This window comes from Patiria miniata, unplaced genomic scaffold (genome assembly GCF_015706575.1).
Source record: "Patiria miniata isolate m_02_andy unplaced genomic scaffold, ASM1570657v1 HiC_scaffold_12, whole genome shotgun sequence".
NCBI lineage: Eukaryota > Metazoa > Echinodermata > Asteroidea > Valvatida > Asterinidae > Patiria > Patiria miniata.
The window spans coordinates 2,803,165-2,823,101 of NW_024037050.1; the positions used below are offsets into that span (position 1 = coordinate 2,803,165).

Sequence of the window (19,937 nt, forward strand, 5' to 3'; positions counted from 1 at the left end):
TCAGAGTATACTGTTAACAGGAAATGGGTCATTTGGGAGACATTCCCTCAGACTTGTGCACAAAATGTTTCCATCTTTAATGTCACCTTACCCCAATTTTACCTTATCCTGTCCCCACGGATTTCGGTATATACAGTGTATATGTTTTGGACCACGAGCAATTGATCTAATTTGCAACAGTAAAATGTTGCCTCTAAATAGGAGTTGTGACATTAGTTGAAATGTCTCCCTTATACCGTATGTCCGGTGTCTCCCTAAGGAGTATAATTAATGACGACAAAATGTCTCCCAAAGGTATAATTAATATGCTCCATCAAGATGAAATACTCATGTTAAAGAGGTTGTGGAATGCTCGAAGACATTTCCGTCATTTTTCGGGTATATGTAGCCTAAGGTGTGATGAAATAAAAACGACTATTGTTTCTGTCATAAAATGAGTACAAAAGGTACTTTTGAGAGCTGTTTTTCAAGTCCTGTCATGCCTGTTTCGACCCGAACGTGCAATTTGTGTAAAAGTCATCGTTGCGGGCAGCAAACAAAACACAGTAAATCGTGACGCAATTAACAAGACTCCCGATGCAGAGTAGCATAAACGATTTACTGTGTTTTGTTTGCTGCCCGCAACGACGACTTTTACACAAATTGCACGTTCGGGTCGAAACAGGACCTGAAAAATAGCTCTCAAAAGTAACCTTTGTACTCATTTCATGACAGAAACAATAGTCGTTTTTATTTCATCACACCTTATGCTACATATACCCAAAAAATGACTGAAATGTCTTCGAGCATTCCACAACCTCTTTAAGTAGTTTTTGAGAAAGTAAAGGATATCTGCTTGCACGACTTTTTGGGGGACACCCTGTAGTGTCCCAATACCACCTAAGCACTCAATGGTTTATGAATATCAGAAATAAATAAAATGTAGTACAGGTACTATTGCGTTAAATTACATCCACTTGTAATGTTATTATCTCTCTGATATGAACTTGGTGCACACTTTCACCTTTAGGAGGTCGAAAATGTTGTTAAAGCTATAGTCCATCATTTGCAGCCATCCGAAAAAGTAACTGGCGTATTATTGTTGAAAAATATACTTGGCTGAAAGATAGTAAGTGGACTAAACTCCCTATGAAGCTATCATTTTGAAGTAATCAACGAAAGGAGGCCTTTCCAACGGTGCGTCTTAAGACGCATCGTAGGAAAATTTAAATTAGTAGTTCGTTTTGTTATTCGGCGCAGCGCGCTCAGGCGACGCACAGGCGCACGCGGTTGCTATAATTCGTCAGATCAGTGCGCGACATCGCGTTTAGCTGCAATTCAAAACAATTCAAAACATGATTCAGCAACTTTTGATTTGAAATTGAGATCCTAGAATGCTGTTTTTCTCTGAATATACAGCTGAAGCTGAGCTGAAACTTCATCAGGTTAGTTGTTCAGTATCCTTCATTGGATTTTGAACACTTTTGTTGCTTCAAACAAACAAAATGCACAAATTACAAATGATGGACTATATCTTTAACAAAATTCCTCCAACACAGGAGACCCTTCAGGTGCCTGTCCACTGGAGCATTCCACTTTTGTGTCTGTTGCTTATTTAGGCCGAAAATTTAATGTTGGTATACCTATAATGGGAACAAGACAGACTGAAATGTACTTTGTCTACCATCCTTCTGTCCCTACGATTAGAAGTTTTGAAGTAACCGAATACAACATATGGCTCATATTGGGTGGCTACTGCATAAAGTGCTTGCTTCTTGCCAATGTGGCCCGGGTTTGATTCCCAGCTCGGACCATAATGTGAGTAGAAACCTAGAATTGTATGTTGATTCTCTCCTGTGCCACAAGGTGTTTTCTCGGAGCTCTCTGGTTTTCCTCCCTCCGCAAAAATCAACAATTTCCATCTCTGGCTGCTCTGCTCCGTGGTCAGACACAGATCATATGGGGGCAGCCTTAGGCACCTTTACATGCCTTCAGCTGGACCACTTTGTGGCCGTGTCCTTCGCAATTCAGCTTCTCAGCTGCGAGTAAGGATGATTAACCCCCAAATTATTATTTGTATTATTATAATTGACTCGGGCATGATTCACTCAACTTAACTCAACCGTAAAGAACTGAGTGCTTTATAGGCAAAGCTAAAATTTGGAAAAGGAATATGCTGAACAGAAAAATTGTATCTGTGAACTGGTCATTTCTTACATTTTCAAATGACCCATAAAAAACAACTTTTTGGTGCATTTATATTGAACTCTTTCAGTGCCCGCGAAATTTGAAAAGTTTAACCCTAAAGCGCCCAACTTCGAGCGTTTTTGTTAATTGTTCAAAATTCTGTAAAAAAAAAAGTAAATAAGTTTTACTCACTAAATTTGTTGTTGTTACTCTCTGGTATATCCTTGATATATTTGAAAGTCAAAAGTAGTCACAAACATAGTGATACACCCTGAAACACTGGCCTGAACACAGGGAGATTCCGCACTTTTTGCAGAAAATACGAGATTTAGTGCTGCGCCCTCTCTCAAGAACTCGAATGAAAAAATAAATACAGGTCGTACATGCATGAAAATGGTACCATTAGAAAGAGCAAGAGCGCCCCCTTTTGATAACATATTTACTCTACCTCGTACATGTACGAGGTTTGGCAATTTTAAGTACGAACATTTACGAACATTACCTCGTACATGTACGAGGTTGGCGCTATTGGACTAACAAATATACCTCGTACATGTACGAGTTTGGCACTGAAAGAGTTAACTCAAGAAACAGTATTGCCAAATTAAACTACTAGTATACTAGTAAACTGTACTACACATGTGTAGCCGCTGAATATAAAACTGTTTGCGTTCTATTTTTGAACACGGGTTGAAACAGAATCAGCACACATGCAGAGCAAATAAGAGCCATGGACCGTGGCTAGCTGTAACCGTCTCAATCACGTTCACGCCAAGATGTCAGGGCTCTGTGTACACACAAGTGCAAGTTCAAACAATCCTTCAGATGTTCGGTATGTAGGTCATTAGAGTCACCCCAAACTTCACCTGGGCCGTCAGGCAGGTTTACACAGCGACATTTATTGTGAGATTTCTCAAAACGTCTTGTGAAAAGGGGTGTGGTCAATGCTGCGCCAAGACCTTGTCTGTTGGGAGGGCTCACAAGTATGTTCAACAGGGTGGTAATTTGCTTTTTGTTGGGGGGGGGGGGGGCTTTTACCTCATCTAACAACAGAGGGCGCTGAAAGTGCATACCATCCATGGCTGCATTTTAGTCTCCATTTCCCATTTTTTTTTGGGGGGGGGCAATAGATTTAAGATTATAAACTTACAATATACCAGTAGGCTATAAAGGCTCATCCTTTTCGCTTTGTTTTTTTCTTTTCTTTTCATTTTCTCCTTTTTGGGTGGGGGGGGGGGGGGGAGTGGGTGATGGGGGAGTGGGTGATGGGGGGGAGTGGGGCCTCAAATGCCCAAGGGCCCCCCAAAATTAAGTTTGTCACCGGGTACTGTCATCTTGATTATTGGGCACTGAACAATCACAGAAGTATACGCTGCCCTTAAGTCATAAACTGAAACTATGTATCCTCACGACTTTACCTTTTTTCTTTTCTGAAGGAGGGAGCTGGGGGGGGGGGGGGTTTAATATATTAATTTCATTTCCCTAACTACATGTACCGGTATGCTCATTCCAACAAGATTCTGTGTATTCAAACTGGCTGGGGGCAATAAAGCAATGGATCCATCGGAGAAGAACACGTCATGCAGTTTGTACATAAAGTCAGCAGAGAACACTGCATGGTGCATCACAAATGATCCTGGTCGTGCTGAGATGTTGGAGCAGTGTGAAATCACAACTGACCATCTGTGCCCTAATCACCCAGCACACTGCCAATAAAACAGACTGTGTACCTTAATTATGTACACATGTCCGCATTATTGTACATACAGTACAACCATTCATCTAATGCAGCATGTTTCAGACATGTAAATGTATGTACCAGTTCGTAGACAAATTTAATAAATGCCGAACAGTAGAACACATGTCGGTATTTTGGCCTTCTGTGCAGTTCAGTGTTCCATGTAGAGTACCGAAGTGAATACATACATGTGTGCAAAAGGCATCAGCGCGTGATTCAGCCCATAAACCAACACACGCGCGTACTCCACTCGTTTGCACTACACTTTCTGGTTCTAAATGACGTCACACTTTGGTATGTACATGTATGTAAATACCTGCGACAGTTTACCCATTCCTATTGGTCGAAAGCCCGTCACATGGGTAGTCTTAAACTGCCATTCAAATACCAGTCAGTGACGTTTCAGACCGGTTTCAAAGCCTTCACTCAACCCCCGGCATTCATATCACACGTACCCCCCCCCCATTTCCTGAAAGCTAGATCCGCCCCTAAAGTCTGCAGTTTGACCTCAATTTGTTGGCCCAATTAGCAAGTAACGGTACATATGGCCAGTCAATTACCGTTCTTTTACAAACAGAAATAGAGTGCAAAGGGTATTTACTTATTTACTCGTTGGTCGAGAACCGAGCGCGTGATGTGCCACAACCACACCACAACCATGTACATGTATGGTGTCAGGGTACACCCCTTGGTACAAGAGTGATGTAACCCACAGGGTGTACATTACCTTGATCGTAAAAATGGTAAAGATTTTTCCCTCTTTTTCTGAATAACTGTTATAAACCATTTTTGATGCTTCCGGAAAATCTATAAAAGAGTTTGTTTACCCAATTTGGAAGCTTTCTAAAGCACAGTTTCAGAGCATCCTTCCTAACAAACACCTCCCACTCTTGCTCCCTCCCCACCCCTCAGTCCTCTCTCCATCCCTACCCCTCCCCCAAATGTTTCATCTTGAATGACAGCTCGAGTTCGAAAGAAAAATGTTGAAAAGTTCACATGTACCGGTAGTCTAAATATTCCACTCGGTAATCGACAAGGGTCACATTATGACAACCTCATGAATTGGATACCACGAGAAGATGTGTCTGTTATTAGGCACAGGCTAAATTCCAAGAAAAGAAGTATCATCATTTACCAAACCCCCCCCCCCAACTCCCCCAAAAATAATTAAGATGCCCTAGCTAATCCGGCAAATTAAGTTTCAAGGATCAAGATGGCAAAAATTTGCCAGAACTGATGGGACCCAGCTCACAGACAAGGGCAGGACGACACCTGAGGACGATTCGGCCAAGATTCCTGCACGACTTGCGAACCGACACGTTAATGCCCCTCAGCTGTTCCTGTGACATCCTTCTCCGATGTCATCACGCGGGTTTTTATTAGAGAAACGTTGGATGGTATTTTAAAATGTCGTGTAGCAATTACAGTAGCAAAGCTGTTTACAATAAATGTTTTATCACTGGGCATTTCCGTGCAAGTGCCTTGTAGCAAAGGGCATCATTTATTATGCAGCCTTGCACTGGGAGGGAATGTGAATACATACATAAATGTATCGACTCCCGTTAATAAGAACTCCACCGAGACCTAACCAAAATGTTTGTCATAAGAATTTTGCATTAAATGGAGCACCAGTCCTATCCATTGTGCACTTAAACATACAATTGGGACAGAGGTTTTTTTGTTCACTACATGTATAGCAGGAATTTTGTTATAACAGAGATTCTTTTAATAAGAGTTGACTGTACAATGGTCACTCTCTAAAATGAGCGTCCAAAGTGTGATTTTTTCCTGTCCCTGTAATACATTGGTACATGTACATGTACCCTTCGCACTTTTGTAATTTGCCATTCAAGTGTCATACATGACACTTAGTACCACGTAGTTTGCTATTCATAATCACTCTTGGAGGACGTACAACTGCATTAAGGAGTGCATCAGAAAATCACAGATGTCAGATGTAACAGGGACAGGGCAAAAAGGGACCAAATGTATAGAACCCCACACAGGTTTCAAATGTTAAGCAGAGATCTACATGTATCTGCATGAGAAACTTGTATCTCCTTTAATCTTTGTTAACACTATAGTATACAATATACAAATTGCTAAGTTAAAGTCATCTATGTCCTCTTGTTACAATACATGCATGTACATACTGTAAAACATTGCTACTGCACAGAACGAACCTAGCCCCATAACAATACCACCCAAAAACAAAATCCAATGAAATTATCAATCCAAAGTTGGAATTTATAAAAAGATCAGAAATACAGCATATATATGTTTCACACCGCATTATTGCCATCAATTCTTTAAAATATACATGTATGCATCTATAATATTTATGGGGCTTCATGTACATGTAAGAACAAGCTAATTTAGTTCAAGATGGAAACAAATTGTGGAATTACATGTACATGTACATGTACCAGTACATACCTTTTTATCCAGGTTGTTCGCTCTGAAAGACAGAATAAGTGCATCATTGTTCTCAGCTATTTCTTCAGCAGTAACCTAAGGGGAGTAAATGACAAAAAATGCACATTATTGATCATACAATATGTTTCAAGAATTAAAATTTGTTTTGTTGTGTATTCTTCATCAAGGTTTTCCACTAACTTCAAATTTCTTTAGATTTCATTAGATATTTAAAGGTTGAGTATATCATTTGTCATTTGTGCATATTTTCGTCTGAAGCAACAAAACTGCTCAAAATCTAAAGATAGGTGCTTAACAACTAACCTGATGAAATTTTAGCTTAGTGAATGCGGTGCATTCCAAGAAAACAATATTCTAGGATCTCAATTTCAATTCAATAGTTGCCAAGTCATGTTTTGAACTGCGCCTGAAATCAGCGTCTGTGACACGTTCTCATTCAGTGATTGCAGCTACGTGATGTCAAGCGCTGAACTGACATATAAAAACAAATGCGGGGGTTTGCATCATGTCAACGCTTGCGCACACCCATTCACAGGGAGTTTATTGCCATTACTATCGTTAATACCAAGTTACTTTTCTAATAATAATTTTGTCAGTTACTTTTGGATAACTTAAATGATGTACTTTTAACATTGGCTTCTACATGTATGTACCTGAAATGGTTGACAGCCACAGACAATCCCGTTTGTGAACAAAGACAGGCCATACATTGTACTTTTATCAAATAACACTTCGCATAATTCCAATAAATCTTGTTCCAGCAAACATCAAATAAACCAGTAGAAAGGCAGTTCTGTTCATTCTTTAGTAGACACACCCAATAAATGTATTGCAAGGGGTTGTACTGCAATATGTTTGGTCTGTACATGTACTACAATTACTGAGTTTTCTTTATCAGTTTTGATGTGCTTTGATTTTTGCTTGTATAGGCCTATGTGTCCACGGTAAAGAGTTTTCGTCCAGTTCTGTCAACCTTTTCAAATTATGTATCAACTTGTTCAAAGTATTCTGTTGACATGTTTCTCATTTGATTTTTTGCCCCTTTCTAACAAATGTTTTGGACCACAAGCAATCGATGTAGCCTATATGTGACAGCAAAAGTTTGCCTCTGAATAAGAGTTGTGACATTAGGGAGACATTGAAATGTCTCCTTAAATCTACCATGTCTCCTTTAACCACTTCGCGCCGGGATTATTTTTGCCGAAAATTTAGATTTTTGCAAAAGGCAAAATTTTCCAGCCAACTTCTGATATACAGCCAAATGCCACAAATACTGGGACTCGCAAGAGTCATCTCAACAACATTTGTACGATATTTCTTGCTGAAACTTTGTATGTTTTAATACTCCGAGGTGTGCACAAAAGTAATTGTAGAACAATAGGCCGTGCACAACGGCCAATTCAAGATCAACACACCGTCCGCCTCCACAGACTTCACAGATTTGTAAGTGTGTACAAAAGACACGATGGATTGTTAAGACGTTACCCAGAGGCGAGTCGAGGCAATCTTGACATTTTAACCCATCAGCCGTGCCTGTACCGGTATATACCGGTAAAAACCACCAGTGCATGGTATCACGTCCTCCGACGCGAACTGGTTAAGGGTACATTTACAGGAATTAAAACTACTTTAAACTGACTTGCAAACTTATTGAATTGCCAAAAGCAATTGAAAAAAAAATACATACTTTATGTCACTCAAGATACGGTAACTCAACAACTCTTCCCAGAACACATGAAATATGTGTAAAAGCAATATACAGAACTTGTTTACAATAACAGGGAAAGGTTACTCAGTAATCATACAGCACCGACCAATGAAAAACATAAATAAATACAGCCAGCGGTAAACCCTCAGTGTTTTTTTTAATAGATACAGGGTCTGCTCTTGTGATTAATGGCGGATGTCAAGGGCTTGACTGGCCCCATCAATCAAGGCTGGCATCAGACACCAAATGTAACTGGTTAAGCCACCCGTAAATTGGGGTGGGGGTTGGGGAAGTGACCACTTCAAGGGCAAGGTTGATTGAGGGGGGGGGGGGCGGGGTAAGTTAAGACAATTATTACTAGCTGTTTCAGCAATTCAGCCAAAACAGCTCTTGTTTTCGTTAAGATTTTTTTCCTTCTTTTTTATTTCCCTTTCTTTTCTTCCCCCATTTTCTTTTTCAGGCTCTTCTCCATAGAATTTGTATATGTTTTTCTTCTACCAATGGATACACTATGGCACTTTGGTAAGTCTGATGAACTTCAAACTTGGCAGACACTTAGACCCCCACCCGAAGCTGTATGCCGTAGATTTTCATCCGGTTATCCTATATTTTTTTTTAAACCGAATAACAGTTATCTGATTCACCGGAAGTTCTCATTCAGTTCACAGTCATGCCAACAAAAAATGAAGAGTGAGATGCCACATGGAATGCGGTCCGGAATGAATATTTCGCAGGATTGAATCACTGGGCCTTAACAAAAAAACACTTGAGAGCTGTAATGTTGAAAAAAATGGGTGGGAACTCTCTAATCAGACAAATGGGCAGGTTATTCATGAACCAAGAAAACAGCTAGTAGCAAGTGAATTGTAGTTACAATCAGAGACCATGGAGCAAATTGGGTCATATTCCAGATGTTTTCTTTAGCTTGTGTAACACACAAAATGGAAGGCTTTATAATTGTTTCCAGGTTGGTTTTGAATATCCAGTTTCCAAAATCTAAACCAAATAGTGGAATTCAAATCGAATTTTCAAAAATCCGGTTAATCCCACCACTACTCGGTTGAATGGTAAAACTCTCATTAAAAATTCCTCCACCTTGGCAAGAGCTTAGAGTTAGAATGATATAGCACACTAATAGATTCCTGGCTTGCTGAATCACCGGCCCTAGTCCATTAATGTTTGTCATAAACATCTGGCTACATTTATGATGGCACATGTTGACAGTATAGCATCCAGAGCCGACAGCAAGTCATGGTAAAAAATATCTGATGTGCTGTATGCATAAACGTGCACATACTGGACAAGCACAGCAGGTTGACATTACCACATAATGTGATCAATGTGCAGACAGCGTGGGCCATTACAAACAAAACGTTCTTCAGAATGTTCCTGAGAAAAAGGTTAAATGTTCACCAGGACGGAATGGCGTACGTGTACTCTTTGGAGTATGGAATATACATTATACCGTACATATGTATACTATGTACCAATATGTATTTTGATATCATGTGCTTGGATACTGCAATTTCATTGGTCAAGAACGGCCACACGTCCAGTCTGTAAAAATGCATACAATGGTAAAATCACACTTGTACTGAGATAATAATAATAATAATAATTTGGGAGGCTAATCATCCTTACTCGCAGCTGGTATGCTGAATTGCGAAGGACGCGGCTACAACGTGGTCGGGCCGCTGGCACGTAAAGGTGCCTTTGGCTGCCGGCCACATCGACCAATATACCGGTATGACCACAGAGCACAGCCTGAGTTCGAAAGTGTTTGATTTTTCCGGAGGGAGAAAAACCGGAGGGCCCGGCCGGAGAAAAACCCTCATGGCCGGAGAAAAACCCTCATGGCACAGGAGAGAACCAACGCACAACTCTATACTCACATGCGATCCGCGGCCAGGATTCGGACCGTGGTCACCTTGGTGAGAGGCGAGCGCTTTACGCACAAGCCACCCATGCCACCCTTATGAGAACTGCATGCAATGCGCCGGCATAAAGGCCACACGGTCTCATGTCCGGCAGGGATTAGCCTACAGTTGTTAACCCTAACCTTCCCAAATTCTCCAAAATCCTCTTTGCAAAATGGAGGATTTTGCAGGATTGAGGCTATGGCAAAAAATGTGCGGCTGATTTTGGAATGCACTGTGTCAGTTCTTGGGCTGGACCTTGTGTTGTTTATGCTCAGGTGTGCATAAAGTTAGACCTATAGATTATACTTGAAATCTTCCGTACTGCTCCAGGATGTCACTGGCTCTGTCTTAACTTATTGACAGTGATTGCTGGAGGTTTTTGCAGGATTGAGGCAGTCACCCCTCCAAGGACCACATTCAAGAAATAACAAAGGATTTTGCAGGATTGAGGCTGTATAGCAAGTTTTACATGGAGGCAGTTGGAGGATTTTGCAGGATTGAGGTTGCATCCTAGCAAAAATGCCTCTGAGGGAGGTACCGGTACATGTACAATTAGGGTTAGGGGTAATAAACCGCAAGGATTTAATTTATTTCTTACATAGTTTCAACCATTTATCGTTTGGACTTATTGGCACGAGCGATATACAAAATACAAATGTAATTTTGTTAACTGTAGTCTGTTATTGAAATACCGGTAGGAAGTCAAAGCATGAGTTACATCTACATTGTAAATACATTCACATCTACATTGTAAATACATTCACAAAAACACCAATTTATGGTTTAATCCGTTTTGTATGACATTTTGATCACTATCTTGTTGGCAGTTTAATTTGGGAGCTGATCTAAGTTCATTTTTTTCATCATGCATCTTCTTCTTTTTTTTAGGTTAATTTCCCCTGAGGATGCGTCTGTCGTCAAGACGCAAATTTACGCACGGATGACTGGCAAACACAAACAAGTGGAGACTAGGAGACCAAAAAAAAAGAAAAAAAAGAGAGCTCTGAGAAAATGGCAGTGAAGAAAAAAATGCAGCCGGATGATGCGATCTAAATGTTGTTTTTTTGGTAACAGAAATTTGGATTTTACTTTGACGACTGGACAATTAAAAAAAAGAAGACTTTTGGGTTTGTCCACTTTTAGTCCACGACCAAATTTCGACTAGCACAAAAAAAAAGGAGAATTTGCATTCTGCAAGTGACTTTCAACCCATTTTTCTGCTAGTGGTAATTTCAGTAAGTTGTCCACCATGGAGTCGTCAAAGTAAACATCCCAATTTCTGCTAGTAGAAAAATTGAATTTCGTGGAAACATGTATATTAGTACCCACCATCCTATCCAGTGGTGCTAATATGACAGCTCATAGCCTTGAATCACAAACGCAAACCTAAAGCTTTGTGGGTATTTTATTGCCATGATCAATGCAGGTATACGTGTATACATGTACAGAATGAGTAAAAAACAAAGCGGAACCCAAACCCAAAGAAATATATTTCATATTTAAAAAAATACGTAGCACCAAAAATAATAATGACTGGTATGCCAATTTAATAAACTACTTTTAGATTAGAAAATTACTTCAATTGCTCAACCCGTTCAAATTATATCACCATTTAAACGATATGACCCTAAAATCTGTTTCGTCCAAAATGCAATTTAAAGAATTGTCGTTACAATTGTGTACAAACATCACCAGCAATAAAAACCTCAGTTTAAATTTAAAAATATTCAACAAACTCATTTTGAAGGCCCGTCTTTAAATAAAAATGGATTTTATAAATCATATTGTAAGCCAAAGCAGGGTTGTTAATAAAAATATAGTGTACCACAGTAATAACTGTTAGTTGAAACAAGTATTCTACACGTACCGTTTGTCATTTTCTTTGTTGTTCAAAACAGTCAGAACACACAATAAATTGGGGCTTTTTTGGACGAAAATGATTTTAGGGTCATTTCATTTAAATGGTGATATAATTTGAATGGATTGAGCAATTGATGTAACTTTTTCATATAAGAGTAGTTTATTAAATGGTCTTACCTTTCATAATTAGTTTTGGTGCTACATATCTTTTAAAATTTCTTTGGGTTTGGGTTCCGCTTTTTTTTAACTCACCCTGTATATTCCACGCACATGCATTTCGAATTTGTTGAGCTGTGGATCTTGGGTCATCAATTAAACAGAGTCTATCTAAGGAGAGCTCAAAGAACTAAGTCAGCAGCGTACCCTTGAGTAGGGCCTTGGGCATGAACAACGCGTGACTAAACGACTGGCTTATGGCTTGGTTGAGTGATTGTCTGGTTTGGATGTCCGGTTTGGATGACCGGTTGATTGACGAATGAGTGATTGAATCCTTGAGGTTGAGGGATATGCTGCTTGGAATCTACTTGAAGTCGAATGAATTTACCGTAAAATTGATTTGAAATTTTGATCATTACTTATTGTGGGGCAGGGGGTTTCTTTTTGTTAGGGCCGGTGTCATGAAAATCAGACTGCTATGAAATTTGGACTCCAAAACCCTCTCACGCGACCGGTCACTCTCCTCAGTGCATTGTACAATACTACCAATACGTCAGTATTCTACAAAGTCCTAAATTCGTGCTACACCGATTCACACTTAATAAGCGAATGGGAATGCGGAGTCAGGTTTGGTGCAGCGGTTCTTTTCTCGCCTTCCACCACTGTGACCAGGGTTCGATTCCTGCCCTGGCCAACATGTGGATTGGGTTTTCAGTCCCTGCAGCCTCAGATTCTATGGGTTTTCCACAGAATACTCCTCTGGGTTTTTCCTCCCGCTTCTAAAAGGGTAATTTCTTCTGGTTGTCTTCTCTCTACAGATTTCTTCAGGCTTGCGAGCTACAGTGCCTAGGGCGCTTTTGAGGACTCCTTGGTTTCATTAACGGAAATAAATAACAATAATAATAATAATAACAATTTGACGACAGCAATCACTGGCAGCAAAATTCACTGGAATTGAAAGGTGTCCAACTTTTCCAAAAGTTGCAGTGCAAACAACATTGCCATGATGTTACAAATTTGCATTCGCGTTATTGAGCCGAGTTTGAATGGGCCTTCTTTCTGATTGTACACAATAAACATATATTGTACACAGTTGAAATAAGTAACATTACATTTTTGTATAACACACTGTTACTGGTAAATTATGGCACTTGTGCTGAATAGACTTAATGTTCGAATATTTAAAGCTAGAGTCCATCATTTGCAGCCATCCGAAAAGTAACTGGCATAATTATTGTTGAAAAACATACTTGGTTGAAAGATAGTAAGGGAACTATTAACTCCCTGTGACATTATTCTTTCTGAGAAGCTGTCATTTTGAAGTAATCAACGAAAGAAGGCATTTCCAACGGTGATTCTTAAGAAGCACCGTAGGAAAATGTTAATTAGTAGTTCGTTTTGTTATTCAGCGCAGAGCGTACAAGTATTGGAACGACACACACGCGCGCGCGGTTGTTGTAATTCGTCGGATCAGTGCGGGACGTCGCGTATAGCTGCAATTCAAAACAATTCAAAACATGATTCAGTAACTTTTGATTTGAAATTGAGATCTTAGAATGCTGTTTTTCTCGGAATGTACAGCTGAAGCTTAGCTGAAACTTCATCAGGTTAGTTGCTCAGTATCCTTCATTAGATTTTGAACTCTTTTGTTGCTTCAAACGAACAAAATGCACAAATTACAAATGATGGACTGTAGCTTTAATCATCACCTGCCATAGATCCCAATAGCATCTTGTCAATTCAAATATTTACTCAAATGTGAGCGGTTTCAAGGAGATGATAAACAATGAGGCTATTTGAATACAATGTAAAATGTTTGTCAAATGCCACACTTAAAGCCACTTTTGGTCATAATTTGAGAGCTTCCATATGGTATATTAGCTCCAATTTCTTCCTTAAAATCAGTCAATTATAAACCAGTATCAGCCATTCTGGTACTTGTACTCTATACTATTTCAAAAAGCTCTTTATCCATTTTTAACAAGTGCAGGCGCACGTCAATCACAATCATTGGCCTGTTAAGACTGGTCCATGCTAACTTGATCAGTGCATTTCGAAAATGAATTCTCGAATACTCGATCAAGTCCAAGTTGGAATAATCAAATGCTAAGTTATTTGAAAATGCACAGCCCTAGCAAATTACAAAACGCTCATTTCTGTTTTGCTGTTGTTTTCCCTCAAGATAATCTACACCCTCCACAGCCTATTTATAAAAAAATAATCCCATCTCTGTGAGTAAAGATGCTGTTTCCTTTCTAAACGTTCAATTTCATTTGGTAATTTAACTAATTTATAACCAAGTTTCAGCCCAGATTTCTACACCTGTCCCCGGCCGAATATAGCTCCTACTTAATCGAGGCAATAATAGTCTCAACAACGAAGACAACTGCACAGAAACGCTGACCTTTCAAGAAAAAATTTACATTCTCAACGAAGAAAAAGAAGAAGAAAGAAACCAGCACCAGATGCAACCACTTGCACAACTGATTCTTATTCAGTTTATCACCCTAAGGCTACCGGTGACACAAACTGGAGTTGACCAACCGAACGTGTGCGTATTTGGACAAAGGATTCTTTTTTTATCTTATAGAATGACACTGCAACTATTCAATGATTAATGCCGACCAGGAAATCATGGCGAGTTATTTGACAGAAACTACATGTGTAACAATATTCAAGGAGTAGAAACTGCAGAAATGATTATGACAAAAGATAAAATGCTTTTTCTCATGTCAGAAGCATTTACGGTAGTTTACACGTGTGTTTAATTTTTAAAGAATTTTAGAAACTTTGTAATTTTGAATGGAAATAGAAATCCTAGAATATTGTTTTCTCGGAATATACAGCATTCACTGAGCTGAAACTTCATCAGGTTTACCGTAGTTGTTAAGCACATTTCTTTAGATTTTGAGCATGCACTTTTGTTGCTTCAAACGAAAAAAAATGCACAAATGACCAATGGTCTACCCTACCTTTAAAATGCGAACAAAATATTAAAACTAGACTGAGACAGAACACAAAATCAAAACAAAAAACTCGGCACTTACTGTTAACGTTGCCTTTCCTGCTTGTTTACCGTTATTATACAGAAGAGGTTTTTCTAACTTTTTGCTGGAAACAACCTGCAAGGGAAAAAAACAGGGAGTTGTCTTGACAAAAAATTACTTCCAGGAACTATATTATTCAAAATGTATGAGTAAAGCTTTAGAATCCTATGCAAACAAACACTTTGTGCAAAGTTGTCCTTTCAGTCAAAATCAGTCAAGTGACTATTTTTAACAGTTAAGAGCTCCCAGCCTACATCAAGCAGGACTGACTGGCTGTGACTGTTTATGTAACTTAATACAGTCATGCTTTGACTGTAGGTGATTGATAAGCCAGCTGTGCGTACCACTTGCCTGTTTTTGTCTGTTGACTGAATTTGACTAGTCATAGTGCTTGCTTGAAATATGATCTGACTGTGGGTGGACTAGCCTGTGTAAAAGGCATGGCAGGGGAGAAAATTGATTGTTTTTTTACTGTCTTCGACTGACATTCAAACAGCAGGAGGGTTTCTGAAGGTTGATTTTAATAGTGCTAAACAAAACTTAAAGGGAATATACAACATTTGCAAACATCGAAAAATAAAACTACCAAGTTTTTACGAAATACCTTACTAGGATGTAGGTAAATGACAGTCTTAAGCATCCTGTAAAATTATGACACCTGGTGTGAAGTCATTTTCAAGAAAATGGTATTTCTGTGTACATTTCCAAAGGTGGTCGGCCAACCACCGTTGACTACTTGAACATTTTTGTTTTTCTTGGTTTTTCCAGCATTTTCGAACACAAAACTTCAAACATATGTCAGTGTAACAATATTTGATCTATTATACTAACCCCTCATATAGTTCATTTCTGCAACTTACAGCAAAAGCCAATGATGTACATTCCCTTTAACGATATTTGAGTTTTTGAATTATCCATTTGTGGCAACTTTTAGATTTGAAATTTGAGGGTGAGCCTTGGAAACCTTTTGAATTTGATAAAGCATTTAATGTATACATGTAGGTGCTTCTTTATTAAGGTACGGTACCAGTACATACACTATGCACATGCACATATTCTCATAAAAAAAAACAAAGACCAACTGCACAGAAGAAACAGTCCTGGAAATTTGAATCTTACTTCTTTTTTTTAATGAAAAGAAAAAATAAATATGCATGGTACAAACATGTATACTGTAACCGCTTCACATAGGAATATCAGTTTAGCCAAATTAACTGTGAATTTTTGTGCCGCTCGGCTAAATTTGGCTCAGATAATGACTTGGATTATTCAATCTTCCAGCCAACTGAGTCCAGCTCCCATCATTCAGCGTGCACAGATATAGTACGTTGCCTCCCTCACCCCTCATGAAGAAAAAAAAAAAATAACCGCGATGATAAGAAAAGAATCAGGAGACAAGAATAAACAATTAACTCTCGTCAAGTGCGATTTCCTTTTGGATTAGTTAGGCCAAGCGGATAAAGATTATGACGCAGTGGCCGGGCCGGTCTTGGCCTGAAGCTATCGTGGATGCCGCGTGCCTTATCGCCTTTCCCTACCTACCCCCCCCCCCTCCACGAGAAAGTAACCTTGGATCAATAGAATATCATTATTACAACAATTCTCTTCTCATAAACTCCCAGCGGCATTTCCACAGACCTACACGGGTAATAATAATGCTGCGCCGTGGGTGCATGGCAAGTACCGTATTTATGTCCGCGCTAGCTACCTATTGCTGGAATTATTTCTAGGTTAAAACGTTTTAATTTTTAATCCCCTTTTGGCTCCCTCTGGGCAGAATGTTGTAGATTAGTTGTCAGAAACACATGTTTACACACACACAGACACGTCTGTGCACCTAAAAGAGAAAAAAAGAGAGTGGACTGGATATGTAATTAAAAATAGATGAAGTGAGACTGGCTAAATACTTCCAAAAAAAGGCCTAAATACATCATTTTATAAGTGAACTTAATTACAATGCAGGAACGACATGTACATGTACACACGTACACATTATGTACATGCTCATCTACATACATTTTATTGAGATTGATGTAACTCGTGTCTACAGTTTTGGTATTTTGTATGGCTTAAACCATTTTGGAAGAAAAAATTCCGTCAAATACATGTTAGCATTAAACAAGAGCAGAAGCCTCCAAAACAGTAGAAAACTGGTTCTTTTCCTGCATGTAACTCTAAAAATAATTTTCAATTATTGCGGGAGAACATTTGCAAGAGTACTAGTACAAGTACAAGTACATTTTCATGATTACACATACGAGTACAAGTACCAAAAAAAGCACCCGAGTAAGGTACAAGTACTCGTACTACATACAACACTGATTGTTAAAGTGTAGGGCTAGGGTGTACCGGTACCAAATACCAATATCTGACTGTGCCCAGTTCTTTGTTTTTTTGGTTTTATTTACAGAATCCGCATTGAAGATTCTGACAGGACCTCAAAGGGTGATACAACTTTGTCTTGAGTGCAAAAATGTTTTAATGTAATTATTTTTCAAAATTTACTACTCTTTTCTTTTTCTGTATTGGACTAAGCTTCTCATTCAATCTGTACTTTTATGAATTCTACACTGGATTTTAGGAGTTTACAAGTAAATTTGTAAAAATCTGTTTTGATTCAGTGGGATGCTATACTCAATTAACCTATCACGGTAGAATCGCGTCAAACGCAGCTTGTGAAATATCGTCCAATTACCTGATATACAAATGGATGCGGAACGCGAAAAATCTGAGGCAAACAATCTGAGGCCAACAAAACTTAACGTACAAACATTCCATAGGGTTGTCTAAGGGGCGTGGCTAACTCACAAACGGCGATAGGTCAATCCTACAGGCAAGTGCCTGGGAAAAGTACCTGATAATGCCAAATACTGCGGTATTTTTGTGGCGGGTATACCTCGCACTCTCAAAATCCAACACCGCACAAGCCTACATCAAATTGTCTACAAGTTAGCTCCTACTGTTTGTACCCACCATTCCCAGAGTACACTCGAAGGCGCCAAGGAAGTCATCGTCCGTGAGGGATTTGCTCTTGTTGTCGATATCGTAGACCCCTATGCGCACCTTCTGGACTTCCTCAAAGCAGTAATCCATGACGATGCCCTTGGAGAAGGTAGGGTTCAGGTTGTTCTTGACTTGCTCCGTCCTGTCGACCTGGAGTCCGATTAAAATCAAACACAGACTAGTAAGTGTCATCCGATAGGTTTTACTTGAATACTGACCCTTACCATTTCAGATCTTCCAAAATCTATGGGGCTTTTTTTATTCACGAAAAGGCCAGTTCATTCCGGTACTTCATTTCATTAGCGAATTTGTTAGGGTTATGGCAAACATCACAAAGAAACTATACTCAAAGTACTCATACTCATACTCGTATTCATGGCAAAGTTACTCGTACTCACACTCGCACACATTGCAAAGTACTCATACTTATACTCATATTCATGACAAAGCACTTGTACTCGTACTCATGACAATATACCGGTACTCATACTCAAGGTAAAGTACTCATACTCATACTTGTACTCATGGCAAAGTACTCATACTAATACTCATATTCATGACAAAGCACTCGTACTCATACTCATGACAATATACCGGTACTCATACTCAAGGCAAAGTATTCGTACTCATACTTGTACTCATGGCAAAGTACTCATACTCACGTGTACTCGTATTCATGACCTCGTACTCGTATTCATGACCTCGTACTCGTATTCATGACCTCGTACTCGTACTCATGACAATGTACTCATACTCATACTCATGACAAACTACTCAAACTCATACTCATGGCAAAGTACTCATAGTCGTTCTTGCACTCATGGAAATGTACTCGACTACTTGACAATACTGCAGTCTGGTAACCTGTGTCAGTGACAAGCCCCCTTTAAGAAATTCATTCCATTCCATTTGAAATTGCATTTCCAGACCCTTTGCCAGGGGCAACCCATGATCATCTCATTTTTTTTGCTTGTAAGACAAACTAGGGATAAGAACGAGACGAGGAGGTTATTGTGCTATCGCTAAAGGATCAAACCTGCGACAGTCGGCCTTTTCTCGCGGTGCAGTGGTTTTGCACACACAACATTTGCCAGGACTGTATGTCACAGATCAAAGCTGTGTTTTATACCGTCCGTGATCAAATTACCAAGGCCCTAATTTGATCCATGATATGGTAGCGCTGCCGAGGCGATCCGGCTAATCTTGGCTGGAGATCACTTGACGTACATTTGGTAATAATTGAAAATGCACACATGTACATGAAGATAAGTAAGAATTAAGGCCGCTGGGAACAGATCCAGACCTAGTTACGCAGGAGTGGATCCTCCCTATTGCCCCCCCCCCCCTTCCTTTTTGTTCCATGTTTGCTTTTTTCAAACAAAACTAAAGAGTGTGATGCCTTGCGGGCACATACTTTGAAGACTTCTCCCTCATGCTTTCAAAAATAAGGTCTCCATGTACATGTACAATAACATCAAAAAATATTTACTCCCTTGGGGTAGAAGCAATACAGGTCTGAGGCCCCAACTCCCTTTGATATATTATGGATAGAATATGAGGTAGGAGCCTGTCTCATATTCTACCGGTACAATCCCTCTCGTTTCTTACTTTTTTGGTGCAATTTAAGAGTATTTCTTACGAATATCACATCGAAATAACACTCTTTTTGTAACTTTGTACGGGTTGATAAACTCAAGATTTGTGAACAGGGATACATGTATTTAGAACTTGCCAAACTTTCACTTTCTGTGAAATTTGGGGAAAAACTAAGTTGCTAGAGGAGGAAAAAAAATGTGCCAAGTTAGGTGCCATGCCACATCAGGGGGCATGAAATGGATACTGCATGAATGAAACTGATGCTCTGTCTTTTCACTTCAGCACTGAGGCACTCCTGTGTAAAGACC

At 39.4% G+C, this 19,937-nt stretch overlaps 1 protein-coding gene across 2 annotated transcripts in view; it reads right to left on the bottom strand.

Annotated features, from left to right (window-relative positions):
- LOC119745425 (copine-3-like) overlaps positions 1–19,937 on the bottom strand; it is a 68,989-nt gene that overhangs the window by 32,071 nt on the left and 16,981 nt on the right. For both annotated transcript variants that reach the window (XM_038221772.1, XM_038221763.1), the window contains exons 3-5: positions 18,004–18,183; positions 15,031–15,105; positions 6,341–6,415 (exon numbers count right to left, since the gene is read on the bottom strand). In XM_038221772.1, coding sequence (XP_038077700.1) covers positions 6,341–6,415; positions 15,031–15,105; positions 18,004–18,183 — 330 coding nt within the window. The remainder of the gene's footprint in view (positions 1–6,340; positions 6,416–15,030; positions 15,106–18,003; positions 18,184–19,937) is intronic.